This window comes from Bombus terrestris, chromosome 5 (genome assembly GCF_910591885.1).
Source record: "Bombus terrestris chromosome 5, iyBomTerr1.2, whole genome shotgun sequence".
NCBI lineage: Eukaryota > Metazoa > Arthropoda > Insecta > Hymenoptera > Apidae > Bombus > Bombus terrestris.
In genome coordinates this window covers 980072-1003234 of record NC_063273.1, presented here as the reverse complement: position 1 = coordinate 1003234, position 23163 = coordinate 980072, and the positions used below count along the sequence as shown (strand labels likewise).

At 38.9% G+C, this 23163-nt stretch overlaps 2 protein-coding genes and 1 long non-coding RNA gene across 10 annotated transcripts in view; 1 reads left to right on the top strand and 2 right to left on the bottom strand.

The window, feature by feature from the left end:
- Window positions 1-20052, bottom strand: part of LOC100646705 (protein Wnt-7b) — a 117380-nt gene extending 97328 nt beyond the window's left edge. For 5 of the 8 annotated variants that reach the window (XR_007224172.1, XR_007224173.1, XR_001098752.3 and 2 more), the window contains exons 1-6: window positions 19781-20052; window positions 19232-19705; window positions 18614-19125; window positions 18343-18545; window positions 16293-16356; window positions 15901-16170 (exon numbers count right to left, since the gene is read on the bottom strand). Coding sequence is in view for 2 of the 8 variants with exons in the window: in XM_020863285.2 (XP_020718944.1) it covers window positions 5503-5531 (29 nt within the window). In the remaining 6 variants the exon portion in view is untranslated. Of the gene's footprint in view, window positions 1-5502; window positions 7784-15900; window positions 16171-16292; window positions 16357-18342; window positions 18546-18613; window positions 19126-19231; window positions 19706-19780 lie in introns of those variants that run through there. The other 3 variants (XM_020863285.2, XM_048406120.1, XM_048406121.1) reach the window with 2 other exon arrangements.
- Window positions 20053-20388: 336 nt separating this feature from the next.
- LOC100642803 (proteasome subunit alpha type-5) lies at window positions 20389-21854 on the top strand. The gene is made up of 3 exons (XM_012309012.3): window positions 20389-20538; window positions 20903-21463; window positions 21541-21854. The coding sequence occupies exons 2-3, from the start codon at window positions 20903-20905 to the stop codon at window positions 21706-21708; spliced, it is 729 nt and encodes a 242-aa protein (XP_012164402.1). The 5' UTR covers window positions 20389-20538; the 3' UTR covers window positions 21709-21854.
- A 30-nt stretch (window positions 21855-21884) lies between these two features.
- Window positions 21885-22518, bottom strand: LOC125385080. Its single transcript, XR_007224033.1, has 2 exons — window positions 22386-22518; window positions 21885-22289 (listed from the first exon to the last, which is right to left on the bottom strand). It is a non-coding gene; the product is annotated as an uncharacterized LOC125385080 (long non-coding RNA).
- Window positions 22519-23163: the final 645 nt, after the last annotated feature.

Below are 23163 nucleotides of genomic sequence, written 5' to 3'. Positions count from 1 at the left end.
GTCGTTACGAGCCGATGATTCGAGAGATAGGAGCTTTACGACGATGCTGATCATTGTTCCATCGCGAAATTAAGTCGGAATGCGTTGTCAGTTGACGCGACAGGCGGATATGACAGCGCCTTTATTCAGGCACGTGTGAGGTAAACCGAGCAGAGCGGTGATTTAATCGGCGAAACAAAGTGACGGAACTTGGTCGTTTCCATCGTGTATTTTCGTCGTTTGACGATCGCAATATGTCGTCGGTAAGTTGATAACATGTATTTATTATCCTTACAACGTGAAACTCGTTGTAAAAAAGCTTTGTTACCAGTTAGGGTACCTTTTTCGAATTCAATAGATATATTACTGTGAACACACTAACATAGGTAGTTGGACCATGATTACGTTTTCTAGTTGAAAAGGATCTATCTCGCATGCGACAAAGATATTCAGCGAGAATACAGATTATACGGCGCTATTCTAATGCAAATTCTATAAGCTCGTAGTTAACACTGCTGGATGCTTCCAGGTGTGAACTACGTCCTTTTTCGAACAGTGTTTTGACGTTTGGGATCCCGTCTAGCTTTGTTAGGGATTTAAAACTACGTTCTTAAATTTTGATAAACACGACTTCAATTTTCTTTCTTTCGTAATAATGTCCATCATTGAAACGATTAATCGATCGATAACGTTTACAAAGATTCGTATCGGCTACTAAAAAATGCTTTTAAGAAAAAAAAAAAAAAGAAGGAATAGGGGAAAGATCATAAAATTAACTTGAAACAATTTTAAAGGTAAGTAAATAACTTTAGAATAATTTTAATAAAACCAAACTATGATACGCAAATTACCATGTACAAAGTTGATCTTTCTAAACTTAAAGTCAACGACTAAATAACGATATATAATACGTATAATCGCTTCGATATAAACTTCTTCGCCAAATTTGACAATAAAACGAAAACTTGTTCCAAGAAGTTCACGCCATTCTATCCTATATCATTTTTTAACAAAAAGAAAAGAAAAGCAATTTCAGCCATTAAACTTACAGAACTTTGAAACTGTACAGCTTTCACGTCCCTCCCCCCCCCCACACACACACATCCTATATTATCGTTTACAAAAGACGCTCAGGATTCGAACCTAAAAAGCTGCTCCCGTAGAAAGCGGAGAAAAAAGAAGGAAAAAAAAATATCCAGCCTGTGTAGCTGTTGGAGTATCGCGTATCACACGAACCCTACCCTTGTTTCTCTATTATGTCCGTCTTTTCACACAATTTCGATGTTACTCCCCGCCCCCTTGACCCGTTCCTCTTTCCCGCACGCTACCGCATTTCTCCCAGCGGCTAACATTCCACCGGCGATTCCTTTCTCCGCGTTTCTATTAGCGGTTTGTATTTCGAGCAGATGTTTCGCCGACACAATGGCCGCTACACGGGTTAGCCAGTTTCAGCCTCGTAACGGCATTGTTGCGTCGTGATATAAAAGATCGGGTCCACGACCCTCGAGCCTTCTCGACACCCCGAAGAAAACGTGTTTATACACGGCGTTACGAACGAATCACCTGCGGCACACCGAATCGATCCCCGTTGGAGGTGAAAGGACCTCGAACAGAGAGCTTAATCCGGCCGGGTAATCGGAGCTGATTTCCGAATGTTTAATTGGCAGAGAGTGGACGAAGCTGTATGGCTTTGTTATTCCATTCGATCGTATTCCTTGAAATACTAACACGAAAATTTAGAGAAAATGTGCGTTGTTTTTAAGAATAGGATTATCGGAATTGTTAAAACTGAAATTTTTTAATTATTCATAGAAAATGTACAGTAACTTTTGGAAATTTGTATGGTCCTGGTAAAATTATTTTCCATTTTTTTTTTTAATTTTTCAGAGTACGAAACGTTACGCATTTAACAAATTAATATTCGGCATAATCTAAACTAACTCTAAAATGTTCTAAAGCCTCTAATACGATGCAATGATATCGAAACAAAGTAGTAATAATCATTATGCTTAATTTTATCAAGAAACTTGATATACTTCTTCTTGCTTTTCCGCCCAATAAATTATCTCAAGGAACATCCCATGACGAAAAAACCGTTGCGAATCGGCGACAGCATCGGAGGCCAAGAGAATTCGCGAGCATCCCACCCGGAAATATGATCGTCGCCGATGGTATCGGCGCGTATCCGGTCGCGATCGTGCGACTGTAACTTCCAGCGATGTGGCGGCGCAGATGCGAAACAAACGCAGAGAAAAAGAGAAAGATAGGAAGAAGAAACGAAGGGTGAAAGAGAGTTTGACCGCACCGTTAGTCATTGGCTGCTAACACGGCAAAACCAACTCCTTTCCAGCGTGGGTCGTACGAGTATTTAATAGGAAGCAACGAGCAACAGGTCCAACCGAGAGTCGCTTGGGTTACGCCCATTCGAACGCGTTCTCGGTCTTGGAACCGCTATTTTCTCTTTATCGGCGTGGCTTTTCTCCCTTCTACGAGCAGACCAGCGACTAAACGGAAGCCAACGTTTCGATTTGCCGTCACAAGTTGGCACAAGAGGTTTATCGACTTGTATCGTCGAGCGACCAAGACGCGTCTTTTCGGTTCGTAACCACGGGGAAGAGAGACGTTCAAACCGTGGAAAAAGATCACTTTGTTCGTTAAAATAGTCCTTTTCATACATAATCGTGTCCGATGACACGAGGGGATAAAGAATATCGGTCTCGTAAAAGCGGAGAAACGTCTGTAACGTCGCCTCTATAGCCTGCCTGTTTCTAACTCGCTGATTCTACTGACGATACAATCTACGTAGATTCAAAAAGATTACGCGTACGAATTCGTATTTACGTACATAGGAATTTCATCAACTATTTTAACGAATAAAGCGATTTGTTCTACGTCTACTTTTCTGTTGTATTTTTCTTTTTTTTTTTTTTTTTGACGTAAAAGGAGACAAAACTTTCTTAGTTAGCTGATAATTTAGGTATATTTTATCGCGTGCATTTTGCTCGGAGATACTATATGCGATACATTATGCGAAATATCATATATCGAACGGTATGAATATATTCTACGAGTATATAAAAATTTATACGAAAAAAATGTGATACAAGCGCGATTTGTTACAATACGTTGTATAATGCGTTATAAATTAAACGTTTCAAGCATAATATTATAAGGACAACGATGAAATAAAATAGCGAATCCATCATTTCTCGAACGTATAATCCGTCTTACAATTAGTTAGAAATACAGATCATATATCCATGAACAGTCTTGTATAATTAGAAGTATCGTATACTATAATCTTATTTATTCTTCGGAAGCAAGATACGCAGGTGCCATTGAAAATTAATGCCACTTATAACCAGGACAATGGACCGGCGGTCCCTACAATTTATTTAAGTGCTATTTCCTAAGGAAAACACTCGGCTCACGGGTAACCTAGGCCTGGGAGTCGTAGGATTCTGTTATCTGTCAGCAGTTGTAAATGGGCTTCCACGAAATTAAAGGCTGTCCACGTCAGACTTCTTCGCATTTAACCAAATTGCTCCAAGATTGAACTACTTTAACTTTCGAAAATTTTGATCTACAGACCACGGCAAGCGTTCGTTTCTAATTGCGTACGTACTATAATTATAACCACATTTGCCTTCGATAATTTAACTTTACTGCGGAATTATCATTAAATTGCTGTCAAAATAAATAGGTTAGATTTATAGCTACGTATTATTCAAATTTATACTACAAGAGTTACGTAATTGTTTCGACAAATTTTGTTTCTTCGATGAAAAAAAAGAGGACAAGCAATCGGAAGTTAAAGATCCTCCATAAATAAAAAACAACCTTGCACGTTTATATAAAATCACGTTAATATTAATAGTAGTTAGTAATAGAATTAAGAAGATATACTTAACCACTGTCAAGATTCGATTCCAATAATTCTCCGACAAACGCTATCCAATCCCAATCCCATTGCCAACTGCATTAGGATATTTCAATGGAATCAAAGATGGTTAAAGACGAACAGTCAAGTTGTCAAGTTGTATAATAACAAAGAGATAAAAATATTCAATTTCATCCATCCATCCATCCACCTATTTTAATATATAATTATATCGCGAAACACGTGAATTTGCATAAAAATGTGCAGGCTAGCAACGATACGTTAAAAAAAGTCAAAAATCTACCTGTCTGTCTATCTAATCTCTCTGTTTCCATTCACAAATTCACCCCTCTCCCACCAAGAGAGTACGTTGCACGTTGGTTTTCCTAGCTTACGCCGAGCAGAAACAGCGGGGGTATAATAATTCGTGCAGAGAGAGGCCGAACAGTGCGGTAGGTGCCCTCTCGCGAGACGAAACCAATTTTCCACGAGGCGCGATCACGTCGCTCGTTGTTTTTATCGTTACCTTGCTCTCTTCTTCTCGCTTGGGAACGCGGAGAACGAGCATCCACGCGAGGTCCACTGGATGAACGATGGAAGATGACTCGGGTAAGAAAGGAGAAGAAGGGAAGAAATTTTAAGGAGCGAACGAAACGGAGTCCCGGTGATGGGCTCTCCGGGATCTCTTTAAAGTGCCGCGGCCTTTCGATAATTAGAGGGCAGCCATTGTTACACCCGGCTTCGAGGAGTGCTGGCGACCAAAGTGAGAAAGGAACGAAAAGAGGGTGGGGACGATGGAAGAGGACCAGCCTCGCAGACGGCGAAACGAGCACGCTGCTTCTCTCTTTTTCTCATTTTCGCTCTTTCCTACTTTCTTACTCGTTTTCTCTCGTCCCTTCTCTGTCTGTCTTTTATCCTTGGTCAATGCGTTCGCGGAGCCTCCGCTTCGAGAAAAAAAAAAATCGCCCCTGCCCACGGAAATACGTGATTTTTAAGGGCCGCCACGCGATACCACGCCGTCCCGAGTAAAAGAAAGATCGTGAGAACCGCAGGAAACTGGGAACGCCGCTACGCGTAAATCGACTGCCGCGATTATAATTTTTCGGTAATGGGAGGTGAAGTATGGGCAAACAGATTTTCGATCTTTCCATCGTTTAAGAGAAAATTTCGTTCTACGTTTGGTTCCTTTTTTACGAAGCGCATTTTACGTCGGCGTTCGCTTTGTCTTAACTTTGACTTCGTCATTGAGTTCGAGCTTAGCTTAGACTCGAGAAAGTCGTCGCTAGAATACGTATCGATAAACCAAGTACTCGATGACTCGTGAATATTGCCTACATCTCCAACCTAACCTAACCTAACTTAACGCATCGAACAAGTGGGAAAACATAGCCTCCCCCGGTATCCTTAACAGGCTCTCTCGTCCCATTTACGACTTCTCCGACTCGAAAACCTTCGGCCGAAGCTCGAACAATCGCGAAACCACTGGTTCAGCTAGCAATTACGTTTAATCTGTACGCCGACTGAATTATCGAACTCCGCTGGAGAAGGCAAAAACCGTCTTTACTGAATCTCCGCGGTCGTAATTAAATTATCGGGCGGCGTTTGCAGGAAAGCATCGATTAGCCATTAGAAACGGAACTTACCCGAGTAACAAGCGGCTGATCCCCTTCATCGTCGCTGAATCGAGCTACCTAAGGACTGCCGTTTCCCATCTTGCGTCTGAAAAACTGGCAACCGGTCGCGAAAGCGGATCTTTCCCTCGATCTCCCGCGCAGTGGCTTCCTTCTTCCAGATCCACGATCGGTCACACGAACGAGTAATTACGCGCGATCCGTGTTTTCATAAATCATCGAGCGCAACCCGATAAAACCGGCAACGCTTTCTCCGCGACGAAAGAATGCCGTCGATCGAGCCACGAGATTTTGCGACGCGCTCTGGATCCTTTGGATCCTTAAATGACGCGGTAGCGATGTTTAATGGCGGACGGAATCGGCATTTGATAATGACAACTTCTGTTTCTTTGAACTGGAACAACGGTGGAAGAGTTTGGTATGCGCGCGAAGGAATTTGGACGAGCCTTCTTCTTCCAACTTAAAACTCTTTTTACGGTTGGTGTAATTGTTTAGAATTTTGTTCGGAAGAAATGATTCGCGTTATCGTTGCCAACAACATGTAGGTTTTTGCTCTTTGGTCGAATTTCTGGCGAATTTCGCCCGTGTCGACGATCGCCCGATCGAGACTTTGACGATGCTGGGATTAATCGGTCTTCGTCTTATTCGGGAGCAACGAGTCTTCGGGTATCTTTCGGTAAATTTGCGTTGACGACCGACCGTTTCACCCTTTGATCGAGTTTTCATAATACCGAGATGCGTGGGTCAAAGATCCTTTTCTTCTCGTCGTTCTTGATATTAATTCGAACCAACTATTCGGTATTATTGCTGTAAATCTCTTTGTATCGATATTCGTATATTCTAGGTGTCTTAAAAATTTGATCGAGGCGATCGCTAGGCATAGCCTTTCTTTTTTTAAGTTCGTCGGAATTATTATCGTATCGATCGTTCTACCAGTATATACGCTATTAAAGCTGGCACCGCAGTCTCTCAAAATGGTTATGAACGAGTCGATGATTGCCTTTCAAACGAGTTATCGTTAAAACTCGTCCTTAAAAAGTTTCTCCCCTTTGAATTCTTCTTAAAATCGCGCGAAGAAGCTACCGAGTGCGTGATCGATGTTCGAGGGATCTAAGTAAGCTCTTCTTCTTTCGTACTCCTTAAAAGCGTACCGCGACAGTCGTTCACCGCACCATAGACATTTCAGGGATCTAACATTAAAGTACATGAGTTTCTTGCTTTTAATTGCTTCGCTTCGAGGAAGAAGTTGTCGAGCGCGATCTAATCGACTTTGAAAGACGTTTGAATCTCTTTGCTTTAACTGGATTCAGGATCGCTTCGCAGAAACTAGCGATCGACTTTGAAGTCGCAGAAACTATTAGCTCGCGATTTATAATATCCACGCTGATCTTTTCGAATATCCTCTTAATAGCAAATTCGCTCTTTTTCTTTGCCAGTTGTCTCAAAAAATTCCAAAAGTGACCAAAGCTAGACAACTTTTACGAACAAATTCCGCCCTTTTCTCGGATCTTATCTCTGAACGTTGTTTGACGTCGCGTCATTTAACTTGAAAAATTCACTGCAAATTCGAAGGAAAAATTTGTAATATATTTGAATTTGCAATTTATCTCGAGAACTGTCCACAAGCTCAAGTTCGAAATTTAAACTTCCTGCAACCATGCTAAGAGCACTGGAACGACTCGCTTATTAAAAAATTCCTTATTTTTTTCGAGCCAATCACCTTTGAAATTACTTTGGAAAGGCGAGAACAAACCTCTAGACACGCGATGTTGGCGTTCGAAAGCGAAAATCACTAAAGACCAGAGAGCGAATGTATTCCCGTTTAATTAATGTTCGGTTCGATCTAGAAGCGTGAGTCACGAGATAAATCGTGCTGACTTTTCAAGTAACCGGTGGTTACAAGCCGACAGCCGGCCGATTACTACAATTTACCAAACTTCTTGCACTCCTCTTTTGCCCCTGTTTCCAAGCAAGGGTTAAGAGTGGAACGAATAAATAGCCGTCTCGTTCTATAGCGGCAACAGACGTTACGCTTTAAGACATTGAAGCATCATGACGACTTGGCTCTTCCATCCTCTTAGCCGAGATATCATTATCTAGAATCAAACCACTTCATCCCGGAATAGCTTCATCATCTCGCCACCTTTTTCGCGAGAAATTGTTAAAGACTGACGTTGAATCTGTCGATTTGCGTATTAAAGTGTAACGATAGCTCGTGAAATTGGCTTTTTACACTCGTTGTAGATTATGATTTTAACCTAACTACGATCGTTCTGGCATCCTATAAAATTGTTAAATCTGGGATTGTTAAATCCCAGACTGGTTTGCTTTCGTTCAACGTCTGTTTCCACGGTATCTCGATTCTCTTTTTAGCGGCGTTGCTTAATCAGATCGATATTTGTACGATTCGCTTTTGTTTGTTTCAGTGTTTTACTTACGATGCGAATTACTTTGATTTTCCTGTTACTTGCGCCGCACCTTTTACCTTTTGCCGTAATACGCGTTGAGAATTTGGTGAAAAATCGCTGCTTCGGAAGGGAAACGCTTAAACGTTATTCTTTCCAAAGATAAAAGTGTTTTAAAAGCTCTACGGGATTCCAAAGTTCGGCTATATTACGTACAGTCTTCGGCCATTAAAACTGGATCGTTTGAATTATTCAGTCGAGTCGAGATTATTTCGAGAAAATTTCACAACGAAACTGCTCGTTTTAAAAATAAAACCGATCGATGGTCTCTGAAATTCTCACTCGCGTTTATCAGCTTTCGATCGCGGATTGTCCGACAAAAATGACTAATTCGTTAAGAAATTGTTCAACATCGTTTCTCGCAAGATCTCCAAAATTCTCAGCTTTCTTAGGATCATCGGCTTTCGATCGTGAATCGTTTTGATCGTTCGTTCAGCTCGGATTTTATTCGAAAAAGATTCAAAAAGTCATCGTTCCGTTCGAAAGACCTTACTACGACTCCGGAACAACGATTCATCGAACCACGACAATTTCTTCGATCCCGATCACCACCGTTTTCCTCCGTATCGATTCTCCAACACTTTGACGCACCAAATCTCACTCACTCTCCGATATTCGTCTCAAAAAGAGGCCATCTACACCACCACTAACGATCGATTATCTTCGCCCGTCGATTATACGAACAATCACCGTCAACCGCTCGATAATCCCCACAAGGTTCCTTCAACTTCCTCAAAGACCTCGTTAAACAGTCCCCGATCCGTCATCGTGCGCTTCAATCGCTCGCAGACTCTTGAAACGATAGTCTTTGACCATCTCGTCGATCCACCGACGAGTTCACGAAGAAGCCACGTTTATCGCGAGGGATTTCTCAATGAGAAATTAAGGGCGAGTGAAACTCGCGTCTGGCATCAGACCTTGGTTCGTTTCGAGTCGGATGATAATTGGCCCGGTACGGTAGCCACCGTTTCTTTGATAACAGGTTCTCCGGTTTCGGTGTTCTCCGTGTTCCGGGCCGCGTATCGCGCATGCGTTCGTCCTTTCGCGTCTACTCCACGGCGAGGAGGTCGTAAAGATAATGCCCACATGCCAGCCGGCAAACAGACCAGAACGGAAAATTTAGTCATCTCTCTCTCTCTCTCCCTCCCTCCCTCCCTCCTCTTTCTATACACCCCCGCTCAAAAGTCTTGGGACAATTTATTAATAAATTGTTATATTTGCTTCAAAATTGGACAAGATTAAGGAATTATCCTTTTCGACTCTTTTGCCCTGGTTTTTATCCTTTTGTTTCTTTTAAGATAATCGATAACGCTAGGCTAAACACGCGAGTGGAAGAAACCGATAAATATTATTTAATATTATATAATATGTATTATACAGATCGCGTATGTATTTCGAAAGCGTCACAGCTGAAAATAATTCACTGCTGTGTTAGAAGAAGATGGAAACCGGCAAAGGGCGATCCAGAGGACTAAAAATGGAAAAGTACAAAAATAATATTCGACCGCCGTTTCCTAAGAATCGTTCGATCGTTATATGCGCGAAAAAATAAGATTTCCGCTACCGTGACTAAGCGAGTCTATCCTATGTCGGTTATCGTCGCGATTATATCGTCCAACGAAAAACCATTTCTTCGCGAAATTCCAGTTATTCGTTAGGTTTGTAGAAACCTTAATATCGCGTATTTCGTACGAGACATCTTGCCCTAGGACTTTTGAGCAGGAGTGTACATCTGTATATTGGGAACGAGCGATCGTTCGCAACGATTAATTCCTTTCGTTAATTTCGGTCGAGTTGCCGCGTTTGATCGGCCCGCAACATCATGTGGGCCCTGAAACCATCCCTTCTGCTCTCAATGCAGCTCTCAACGAACCACCATCATCGTGATTTTACCTTTTGAAACGGTCTCGTCGGTTTCTTGGTTTCGTTGAAACGCGATTAGCTCGGTTCACGTGATCCCGTTTGTTTGCGCGTGTGCGATCGTTTATCGCGCAGATTCGCGTTCAACGCGGCACGATTCAATTTCGTCGGGCAATTACCGCGACCACGAGCAAGTCTTCCGCTATGATTTTTGCCAGCGAACCCATCGGCCTGCTTTTCTCTTTCTCTTTCCAGAGATTACTTGGTCCGCTTCGTGCGGCTTGTTGGCCGGATTTTTATTCCGAATCGGCAATTTGGTTTTTAGCGCGACGTTTTCTCGATCAATCAGGTTTGTCAAAGTTCGAGAGAGGCGTTTCGAGAGATATTCGAAGCGTGATTAAGCGTGCAGGAATTTCAGAGAGCAAGGAAAGTTTTCCTCCGGATCGAAGAATGAAAACGAGTTATACGGTTGATAGGAATTTCTTTATACTCGTTTAAAAGAAAGCAACTTGTATCGTCTTAAACTTCAAACGTTTTCCTAATATATTTCGCCGATAGTAAGATAATCTCCGATATACGTACGTTGTACGTTGGCGAAAGAGCATAACGTGCTAGAGATGTTACTCGACTTGTGCGGTTAACAACACATTGTAGAAGAATGTGAAGCATTCGTGGGGTTTGTGCTCTAACTCATAAAATTGATCGTGAAAATTCTCGTGTCGTCGAGTTATCATTTAAGAACCATTAACCATTTAACGATTATAGCTAAACGATCGTAAGCTAAGATTACAAATTATACGTACATGTTTCATCTAAATTCTGTAGTGCATTTCGTTCTATCTAGAAAATACGGTGAATTCAGAACAGCGAGATAATAAAAGAGTTCAGGACACTCTGTATATGGGTTCACAGTCGTAAAAAGGTTAAAACGTTTCTTTCGAACTTATCTAAAGAGCGATATATTTGAAATATCGAAAACACGTTACAAAAATACCTAACTTCTTAGTACATCCAGTTATAAAATTTCTAATTCCTAATATGTTTCGCTCGTGTATATCCCTTGGCATTATAGCTTTAACGAATGAAAAAGCAAAAGACGTATTTCGAAATAAATCTCCCATCTTTCTAATAAAGAAACGCAAACGGGCAATCGTTAACGCATTCGTACTCTTCTTATCGTATTTTTAAAAGCCAACGGATTAAAGCAAGACTTTACATGCCTTTTTTAAACATCTATCGCGCTTATCGGATATCGCAACGTTCGTGTTACGCTCGATTTGTAAATCGAATTTTCCAAAATTTAATTAATACCCTGCGATTTAGGCGAACATGCAAGTTAGTATACAGCGTAGCTAGCGGAGTGGAAAGCGCGTTCGGTCTCGTATAAATCAAATCGTTCCGTGGCACGGCAGTGTAATTAGCGGCTCATTAACGATGTTAATTTATTGGCCTACTTGTCGCAAAGTGATTCGATACCAGTTAGATCGCTTCGTAATTATTCGAATGGAACGGTTTTCGTTTTTCTAATTTGGACACCGGTTGCCTCGCGACAATTTAGTTATGCAAAACGATTCACAGAGAGGCCCCGATCGATTTCCTAACCAGTTTTCTATCGGCGTTCCGACCGATCGAAGATCGAATTGTTTACGCAAAGTTGGGCTGTTCGTCGAATAGATTTGGTCGCTCGGTGACAAAAGCGATCAACTGTCGCGATGGTTGTTGCGTTCTTCGAATTTTTATGTGGCAGAAAAACGTTCGAAGAAAAACCCTATCACGCGCTTGAGACGAAGAATCGTGAATATCAATCCGTCCCTTAGATACAGAATTATTTGAACATACTGCAACGTTAGAACCGAGGCTGTAAAATCAAATTTAAGAATTCCATTAAAGAGCCATATAACATGTACCCCGGGGAATTAACAAATCCCATGTAACCCTGTCGGAGAAGTTTCCATTAAACAAACTACCAAGATCTCGGTGAAGGAATAAAAAGAACGTTGTATATTTTACCAAGGCGAGTTGTACGGATGGTCAGCGTTGAACCGCCGTAAAACATTCCGCTAAAGCGTGTTCGCATTCGCCTCCTAGACGCGGATCGTCCTCCGCTAAGATCCTGGTGAAGAAAAGCTGGAGAAGAAATGTCGTGCGTCTAATCGTGAACGTAAACACAGAACTTGCGTTCAGGCTCTCGCATGGTCCCACGAAATGTGTTTTAACGACTGCCGCACACGGTGCATGAGCCATAAATGTTGCGCCGACCCGGGGATTCGTGTAATAGCCACTAAAAGCAGCCCTCGTCCCTTTATGGACCGTAAAAGCTCGGATATTTGGAACGAGGAAACCGTCGCTTAAAATTTAAGCAGAAGCGAGCCGCGATCGTCCTCGATGGGCCGACGACTCGTCTTTTCGGAGTCGTCGCACCGCGAAAAACAAAGTTTTCTTCGTGGTTCGTCGAGCAACGAATATCTTATCGATTTCGACTTTCTTATCGAGTTTGAGAAGAAAGCATTTTTTAGATCGTTAGGTAACGATAACGAACATCTTGATCGACACCGATTTCTCGTTTCTCGCCAAAAATCACGAATTTATCGTTGGTAGAATCGGCCCACGATTAGGTATTACCCTGTATAACGATGCAACTCTTTTATACACGACCGATGTACGCGAGGCATACGAGGGCACGGGAAATATATCGGCCTGTCGGCTCTTTCAGAGAAGTTTCGCGTAGGCGCACAGGTCCGTTCGAGGCAGAGATCGTTTAAAAGGGGATCCGCGACTTATTAGGCACCGACATACGTCCAATTCGCGGCCTCTATTAATACATGCTAGCCGATTTACTTTTCTGCCTGTTTACACCCTACTTGCGTCGCTTGTTTTTCGCGCTCCACTCGATTTTCGCTCGCCTAACTAATTGAATCGCCGATTATACCAACGCGCAATTCGCATCACCACGTTCTGCTTTCATATCGAAACCATGGATAATCGTAAAGAATAATTTACGCCAAGGTAAAATTTGTTTTCAATTGTTCGCTTGAATTACGAGATATCCTGCGTTTCTCGAATGTTTCGTCTGTTTAGGAAAAGCGAGTAATACGCTAACGTGCTTTTAAACGATCTTTCTATATTCCGATAGACTTTTTTTTTTATCGTAGCACACAAGCAGCCTAAAAATAAAAGTCTGAAGATAAAATCATCAAATCCGTGCAATATTCTGCGAAACTTTTATTTAACCTACAGATTCTTCCTTTCGATTTTATCGTTTATTAATAAATTTTATCATTTATCGATAAATCGTAAATGACTTCATCTCGTTTATCAAAATCGAAAACGCAAAATGTCTCGTTGTTCGTAGATAAATAGATGTGTTAAATTTATCGAAAAGACAATTTCTTCAGCATGAATCCTTAAACCTTAAGGAATTCGGTACTTAACGATCGAAACATCGATCGACCAACTCGACACCGATCTCATCGACGTGCTTTCACGCATCGGCTATCAGAATCTATGAATATTAATCGATAAAGATGCCGAACGAAAATGGTCGATACGGTATTCCCGTTTGAAATCGGATACCATCGGATACCACTTACGATTACTTGTTTTATACGTTCTAGGCAAAATCGGCCTTCGAGTGCATAGAAAATGGCTTCTATATTACCAAATCTCTTATCGTAAGACATAGAAATTTGCCTCGAACGAAAAATCCTTCCGCTTCTTTTACGACGAATTATGTTCGTAACTACAGACTACATTCTCTCGATTATAATGGTTGATCATTACGATATACGGAATATATGATTCTGTAACTATTGGCACAACTACGACCAGGCTGATTCTACGTGAAAAAATAAACAAAGTATTCGATATTTGACTGATAAATATCGACAGACTTTGAGCCGCGAAAACACACTCTAACGCAGATATACACCCTTTGTTTTGCTCTTTCCTGTCTTTTTCTCTCTTTCTACTTTGTCGTTTCACCTTTATAAAGGTATCATTACCACGACGAGATTAACCCTGCGTATAATTAGCTGATAAATTTCGCGTTAATTGCCGGCCATTATAATCGCGCGAGATTAATCGTCCAGGATCGCTTGATATTTAAATTAAAAGCAATCTCCCGCGGTTCGTGCAAACCCGCTTCTGGAGTCCTTTTTTCCTTTTCGCAATTTCTCTCTCCCCAATTACTGGAACCGTTGTTCGACGAAACGAAGCGTTTTATAAATAACCGTGTTAATTTAGAATAATCGATGAACAAGCGTTCTATTATCGTTCGTATAATTTTCCTGTAAACCGTCTTTTCGTCCTCTTTTCCTGCATTTTTCCCATTATCTTTGTATCCTAAAAAAACTGCGTCAAACTTAAATAACACGGACGTTAGATATCGAAGATTTGCTTCTACGATATTTACAAAGGTCTATTATCTCCGTTATAATATCATTTTCAGTCATTCTTGCGATAAATCTTTTCGTGATCTTTTTTCTATGATCTCCTGTAATTTATGATCTTTCGATGTGCTACTTTTGTCGTTTTTGCGTTCCATCGCTCGAAACTTCGATTATTCGAGTAACTTAAATAACAAACGTACGGTAACTCGATAACGAATAATAACGAAAGACGAAAATGAAGGAATGCCATGCAGTTCTTTACAGACAATAGATTATAAATCAGCAAACAGTTGGTTACAGTCGATTAGATCGTGAATCACGTCCGCGTATATTGATAGAAACGTATCATTACATTTTGTAAAACGTTTATACAACTGTGACTCACGTTGAACGAATTTCGATCGTGATATCGATCTAATTATCCGCCGATTTCTATTTGAATCTTGAGAGTTACGGTTCACAACGTTGCCGATATTTCGCTGATATTTGCCGATATTTATTCGCTTCGGAGTAGACAAGTAAATAACGATTCCTAGGGAAGAGAGAAATCGCGACAAGATATAAACGACCATAAAAGGAACTATACAATAACGCAGCTCAAATGTTCCCATCTTCCTAAAAATAATGGCAAAGATAATGGTAAACTTAAATAGTAGCGAGATATCTGCACGCGTTCAAATAATAAGAATAGCAAAGCAATAAGACAACCATTCAACGAAATCACGGATTTCCACTTTTCTAGAAACGCCGGCAAACGTAATAATAAAGTTGAACGATAGTAAGATGTTATCGATATTCAACGATGGCTAATAAACGTTCGTTCGTAAACGAATTCGCAATGACAGATGCGGACGTACAGTCGTACAACTGCATTAGTAACTGCTAATAGACCGTGAACCCGTGGCAGCTTTTATCGTACCGTAAATCAGCCGGCCGCGAATGCAGATATAATGTCTCCTTACGCAATACGATATCATATTTCATGTAATGGTACCTATCATGTACTATAATTGTAGGCTTATTTTACAGTCGACACACGCTACGAAAGATACGTTTGCAGTCGCCTAACTCTCGAATAATTATTGCGGTCTAACTCCCGATAAAGAGATCACCGATACCTTATCCGGTGAGCTATCGATACACAAGTTGGTAAATAGTAATATAATTAACACGAATCGCGTGATTATACGTCCGTATGGACGGTCGAGATCGTGGAAAGCGACTGCCGTGCCGCGGCCGTGCCAAACGAAACCGCCGTTCCTCCGGTTCGAAACCGAATTAAAAGTATCGTTAAAAATTAAGTTTGTCGTTCCCGATTTCTTATTGTGTTCTTTTCTAGCTTCTTTCGTTTTATTTCATTATCTCAATTTATGCAATAGGGCGAAAAGAATCAAAAGAAAATCGCCGGATTTCTATGGCGGGTAAGAGCGGGCTGATGGAGAAATTTTAGAATACGAAAGTAAGTTTCATATTCTTTTCGTTGTAATAGAAAAGTATATTCTTTATGGTAGAACTTGGTAAAATTAAAATTGACTCGGTCAAATGCTTACTAAAAAAGGATTTAGTAAAAAAGTTTTCAGCGATTGTCTAAATCGTAGACATCGATACGTTACGTCTTGCTTTGTATAATAATAATAATATTAGTAATAATATTCTAAAGGGCTAAAAATATGATCAATACGTATCCTTTATCATACCTCTTTCGAGCCAATGGATAAAAACGAAGAAAGACGGCCAAAGAGACTTCGTGCGAAAGATCTTCGATAAAGTCTGTTATTTTCGTTCACGCGGCAAGGGCACGATTCCAATTTTCTTTCCTTCCTCGTCCTCGTGCAGCGCGACACCCATTTCCTGCAGCACGCTGCTCTCCACCGTGCCGACTCTGTTGCAATTCCGGATGATCTCTTGATTCGCCGGATTATCCTCGCATAAATTCCGCAGCGCAAGGATCGTCCATTGCATTATAACTGCGCGTGTAAAATTTAACACGGGCATTAATTAGCGTGTCGGGATATCATCGAGGATTCGCGCGAATCACAATAAGCGAAAGGATCGCGAAGCTCGAAGGAAACGAGTCTGGATTACTTACGTGGATTTCTCGCGTCTATATTGCAGCAGTCCAGAAGCAGAGGCACGACGTCCATTTCACGAAGCTGAAAACGTTCAACATCGTTGAGAACACGCGTGTGTAAACTTATGTATGTAAACTTATGGTATATCGTGTATAAAACTGCGAGACTCTGAATAAAATTGTAAATCGTCGCTTGGTAAGTATAAAGTACGCTATCGTCATACTTCGGAATTATTGCAAGCATGTAAAACTATATACAGTTAATAGATATTGACCGAAACAATAGTTAATATTAATTAGCCTAAATGACAAAGCAACGATCGATCGTAGTTTAAAGTTTCTCGTATGACATATATATTAATTTAGAATTCAAATTTAAATTTGAATAGGAAATTAAAGAATCGAAATTTAAAATTTCCTTTTTCAATTCGTGTTGGATAAAGCCCCTGCGATACCATAAAAGGATCAGCCATGTTACTCAAAAGGTATTACATCGTCACAGCATCGCGGACGTTAATTTATTTTTATAGCAACGGCGTGGACTCTGATTTATCGCATTCGCCATTCGCGCAGCCATAAAAATATTATTTTTGCACGGCCCGATACATTACAGACCATAGGCCGCGTTCATGGACTCTCGTTCGTGAAAAATGAGCCGCCATTGAAAATCGAATGGAACGTAATTGAATCGCATGTCGGAGCGACGATACATTTTATCGACGAGTACCTAAATCCATACACCTCGAACCATCGTATACGAATCATCGTTGGAAATTGAAGCTGACGGACGAAGAAGGTCTTCGCGAGAATTTTTTCAAACGTAATACCCCCTACTTACTCAAGAAGCACCTTGCGATGGCCATCGGCAAACAGATACGTGTACACACATACACGAATTTTTCATTACGAACCGCGCTCGTTTCAACGGAATAACTCGAAAGTCACCACCGGTTTCTATATTAACCTCATAACGCGGCAGAACGTCGTATTTTACGTGACGTTTTATTTTAATCGTGACGAAGATATGCGCATTTTAAAATTACTCAAGAAGGATAGAAATACCGGAGTGCGCGTGTTTTCCGAACGAAATTTAAGAACACGATCGCCTTCGACACCTTTCCACCACCCAAACACTGAAAGAAACGGATACAGAAATAGTAAAGGCGAAGAAGAAGCGAGGAACGAAAAGAGAAGAAAGAAAGAAATCGAGGTCTGTCTCGATTCGCACTCCTGCGTGGTATCGATCGCATGCGTATCGATAAAACGATTCGAACGCGGCAAAACAGCGGCCATGGCTTCGATCTTGCTAATATATTAACGCGGTATCCGATGTTGGCTAAATTGCCACGTCTTCGACTCGGACAGGATACTTAATTTTCCTTTGTTCGGTGAACAGTGCGCGCCACGCGGGATCCGTTCTCGTTTCTTTTGTAGCCCGTCTCTTGCGCGCCAGAGATGAAATCAATAAGAAGCAATAACGATCACTCGCGAACGCCCGTGCACGCATAAAGGGGCTAAATAAAAACCGAGCAACCAGAGAGTCGTTTCGAGCGCAAGGTTTGTATGTAATATTCATCTACGCTCTACCCTGCACTTCGCTGTCTTTTGTTTTTCCTTGTTTTTCGTTTCGCGTGTCAGAAGATGATCTACGATGCAAAAGGTCTTTGTACGCGGGTGCACTTGATAAATGATCGATCGGGGTTGAAGGTTAGAGCACGCAAGAAATCATTGTAAAAATTAATAGATCAATGACTGATTGAAAAAAATTCTGCCGCATTTCGTACGATACAACGGGAGATTTTCGTAGTTTATTCTTTGTAGTACGTGTTGCAGTTGCGACTGCCACCGTATAGGGTTCTGGGGCGCTACTTTCCAGGCAAACGTTCGAGGGTAAACGTACTGTTTGTATTATCAACCGATGGTGCCTTAATATTATCGATGACAAAATATATTCAGTTCAAATTTGAATATATAGAGATTAAAATTTTCATTCGCATAAATAGATTTTGTTTAAAACATATCTTAGAAAGGACAAACGAGTAGAGAATAAGAATAAATATACACTTACAAGATCTTGATATTCCTTATTTCTGTATGACATATTTCCAATAATCCTTATTAAACCAGCTTTAAAACCAAATGTAGGATGACCTTCTAAATCACTTTTTGTTGTTGACCCTTGTATCGCTGAAGCTACATCGCTCAACTTTTGTAGCGGCGTGAAATAATTATCTGATAGTTTTCCAATCGTTTGAATGGACTTTAGTAGATCTGTAAAAAATGCAGAATTGAATATTTTTATGCTATAAGAGAATTACGCTACGAACAAATATACTTACAGCTACAATTAATAAGCAAGTTCTTCTGATCCTTTAGAAAATTGTATTCTTCGCAAGATCTCGAAGTCAAGGCTCCAAGAATATCAAGAAGAATGACAATTTCTGTTGGTTCTATTTCATCTAAATATGTATCTACCGTCTTCAAAATCAAATCACTTTTTCTACAAAATCTTTCAATTAAAAATTCAATCGCATCCTTCGTAAATTTGTATTCATTTCCAAATTTGTGTATCGAATTTGAGAGTTCGTCATAAATTATTTCTAATAAACATAATCTATTCTCGATAGTCATATCACAGTATACGCTTTGCAGTACGTCCTTTTCAGATAATAAAAGCATCAGGGCCTCCTTTGCACTTTCAAAACCTTCTTTAGTTGCTTTCAATAAATGTGAACATAAACGTTTTTTTTCTCCTTCCAAGAAAGTTTTTCCTTCAAATTCCTTTAAAGCATTATGTACAAATGCACACGAAGCTCTAACAATTGGGATATGTTTAGAACGTGTCATAGTTCTATAAGTAAATAAAAAATCTATAGTACTCGAATACTTATCCTGATTAATACAAAATAATTCAACAGAATATATTAAAAATATAGATTTATATTAACAGTACTTACATTATTACATCCTTTAAAGCAGTATTGTATAAAACTTGTAGTATATTATATTGATCTGAAAAATTACTATCTTTACATGCGAATGTAAACAGATTACATAGGAACTGGATACTTAATCTTAAAATTTCCAACTTTTCATCCGACAGATCGCTATCGAATTTACAGTGAAATGTTGTAATAACGTTCGACGTCCATCCTACAACACCCTCGTAAGGAAAATGAGAGTCGAACGGATAAGAACTAGAATTCTCTATCTCTTCTAAATTTTCGTTATTTGATAGAACGCGATATAAATCGTGACTGTATGTCCCTCGCTCGATCGTATTTGAAATATATTGTTGGTGTACATAATTGTTAAAACAAGAATTTCCTAGGCATTTTAAGCAACCAATCTTTATATTGTTTGGGACGACAGAGTCTTCGGTTGTAAGAATTTGTGCTACTTTTGCCAAGACTGGAAAGGCAATTAATTCCCTGAAATTTAACGATCTGTTATATTCACTGTCTAATAACGTTTTGTTATGTATCATACTATTTTTTAAATCATACTTCGATTCAAAAGATCCAAATATTTTTGGATTGAGAAGATTCAATAACTCGTCCCAATTTTCTTCAGCAAAAGCAGAATTAAATTTCTGTAATAAATGAATATCTCTGCCGTTCATTATATCAATCCTTATTTGTAACGTTATTTATTTTATAAAGAATGATTGTTCGTTTTTTTCTTTTTATTGTATATAATCCGATATTGTATAGAATAATCTGATGACACAACCTCAAATGAGCATGTTACAGGAGCCATCTTTAAATAGACGCTGGAAATATATACTTATAAAAGTTCAATATAGAACATAATTTTACAAAATTAAATATAACAAAAAGGTAGAACGTATTTTTAATGATTAATGGTATATAATTCTGAATGTGATCAATATTATTTGAAATTTGTAAATATATTTTGACTAACGTTGCGTAAACTAGTGAATTGGTTTAAATCATATTACATTATTTTTGTTCATGCTCTTAAAAAGTTGAAATATTATTTGCATATTATAATTTTTGTGTTATAATTGACTAAATTGAGCGATAAATATAATCAATTTTAAGTATTTTGGTTTTGAAAATATTTCTGTGCCTTGAAGTTAGGAATAAATTGTGCTTTGACATCGGGGTTCCGAGAATTCAAGATACGCGTCTGTATTTATCCCCGCCATTAAATTCAAGTCTCTCCGTGACTAGCGTTTGTGACAGTCGGCTTAAACTTATTATTAAGCAATTTTTATTGAAATAATAAAACCATCTCGAAGGTAAATCTTCTTAACTCTTGAAAAGTAATTAACTTTAAGTGGGACTTACATTTTGTCTGTTTCTATATTCATATTCTAAATCTGTTAGTTTTGCTATGTCATTCCAGCTAACCACATTCTATTTAGGCCTTTTATAATTATTGTAGTCATTGTTGAATTAACTAAAGAATAACAAATTTATCGTAATTATATTTGAAAGATACCGTTTGTATATATCATTTTTAAAATAATATTAAATGCATTGATACCAAATTTATCAAGCCATAACCTCAAAGTTTCGATCTAAATACAATCTTGTTATCTTTATACTTGAGAAAATTTAATCCACTGTGTATCTTAACAACGTATATATTTTTATTTTCAGATGTTTTTAACACGTTCTGAATACGACCATGGTGTTAATACCTTCTCTCCGGAAGGGAGGTTATTCCAAGTTGAATATGCCATAGAAGCTATAAAACTTGGTTCCACTGCCATTGGAATCGCAACATCAGAGGGTGTTGTTTTAGTTGTGGAGAAACGTATCACTTCCAGTTTAATGGAACCCACAACCGTAGAAAAGATCGTAGAAATTGATAAGCATATCGGATGCGCCGCATCCGGCTTAATAGCTGACTCTAGGACTATGATCGATCGTGCTAGAGTAGAATGTCAAAATCATTGGTTCGTCTACAATGAAAGAATGTCTGTGGAGTCAACGGCACAGGCTGTATCTAACTTAGCTATACAATTTGGAGACAGTGACGACGATGGTAGTGCCATGTCAAGACCATTTGGTGTAGCAATGTTGTTTGCTGGTATCGATGAAAAAGGGCCTCAGTTGTATCATATGGATCCTTCTGGTACCTTTGTACAATTTGATGCTAAAGCTATTGGATCTGGAAGCGAAGGCGCCCAACAGAACCTCCAAGAAGTGTATCATAAGGTAAGATATTTATTTTTTGTATAAATGTTTTGGTTTTTGCGTGAACAGTCTTTCAACATTTTACGGTATTGTTACAGTCTATGACGCTTAAAGAAGCGATAAAGGCAGCTTTGGTTATATTGAAGCAAGTTATGGAAGAGAAACTGAGTGATAACAATATAGAAGTAATGACAATGACTCCTGAACAACTGTTTCATATGTTTACAAAAGCTGAATTGCAGGAGGTGATTACAGATATTGCTTAAAATTTAGGGCACTTAAAACATGTTAATTTTATTGACATGAATACGTATATTTACATATAGCGGATATGTGTTACGCGGGAGTTGTATATCTGAAAATTACACATACATTTTTCATTTAAAGAATATGAAATTTCTACACGATGAAAGATTTTGTATTTTCACTTTTTTTCAAATCACCTGCAACGATAGTAAATTATATATTATATCTTTAATCTTATATCAAAGATTCCTTGATACCATTTCCTAATTATTTTTGTGTTCGTGCATTTGTTAATGTCTCAATACGTCTTAATTAATTTTAAATATTACCAACGTTAATATAATCGCACGAAACATAATTCTTTTTATAACTATCCTTTTCATATTCTCATCTTCGTATAACAAAGCGATTCACACGATTTTTCTTTCTAACCTTTTAATTTAGTTAATTGAGAATTTGCCGTCATCAAGAGAAGATTCATTGCGATCAAAATCCAATACCTCTGGTACATTTCCATCCCTTCCATCTCTATCCACCGTTGGGTGAAAAGATCGCAGCATGTATTTTGGTGTTTGTAACCTCCTATCCTCGAATTACGTTTCTATCCTTACAAGGTAACACATAATAAAATATTTTTGTAGATTTCAGTCGCATGATTTTTTATTTTAAAGCTATACGTATTTACGATATTTTATACCTTTGTGCGAAAGTTTTGATTTTAATTTTCGGATTGCACATATATGTTTACACATTAATTAATTAATTAATTTTATTAAAGAGATAATATTCATTACTTTTGTAAAATATCCAATCAAACTTTTACATTGACAATAGCGCAGTAATAGATTATTTTTAAATCTTGAAACAGATATCTTGCATCGGTAGCATAGGTTGCATAGATGCAGGTGCGCGGTATTTTAAAAACGTTCTATAACGGATCGATCAATTTTAAAAACAATGCTACAGAGATTTAGAACATTTCAGTCGAAAATCTTCGTATATTTCATCTGTTACTAAATACATATAACAAAGTTGAATCGTAAAAATTTTGTTCGTAGTGTAATTAAAATGATTTCCAACACAACTCATAAAGCTACACAAATTTCCGAGATTTATTTCAAAACCATCAACGTTCAACCAATAAATATTATACAAATATCAAACATTACGAATTAACAAATTATTTTAAAAAGCGAAATTATATATTCAGACATATTATATATAATTGAAAAGAAGGAAAGAAATTAATGAAAAAATTAGATATACAAAAAGAACATATATAAGCAAATCCTTCTTCGTATATTGCCATTTTATCTTTGAAGTAGCCATCGTTAAAAGAAGAGTCGCGATGATGGCGTAGCACAGACTCTCTCGTAGGGCGAATCGCTGAATTCACGTCGAACGGAAACGAACGGGACGGTTGGTTCGTTTTCGATTAAAAGCTCTCCGGGGCTGTGAATGCCTGTATCCGAAAT

What these genes read in the sequence shown, in the direction of transcription:
- LOC100642803 (XM_012309012.3), top strand. Translation starts at nt 20,903, where the DNA reads ATGTTTTTAACACGTTCTGAATACGACCATGGTGTTAATACCTTCTCT. An exon ending in TCCAAGAAGTGTATCATAAG is followed by an intron (nt 21,464 to 21,540) that starts GTAAGATATTTA and finishes GTATTGTTACAG; the next exon opens with TCTATGACGCTTAAAGAAGC.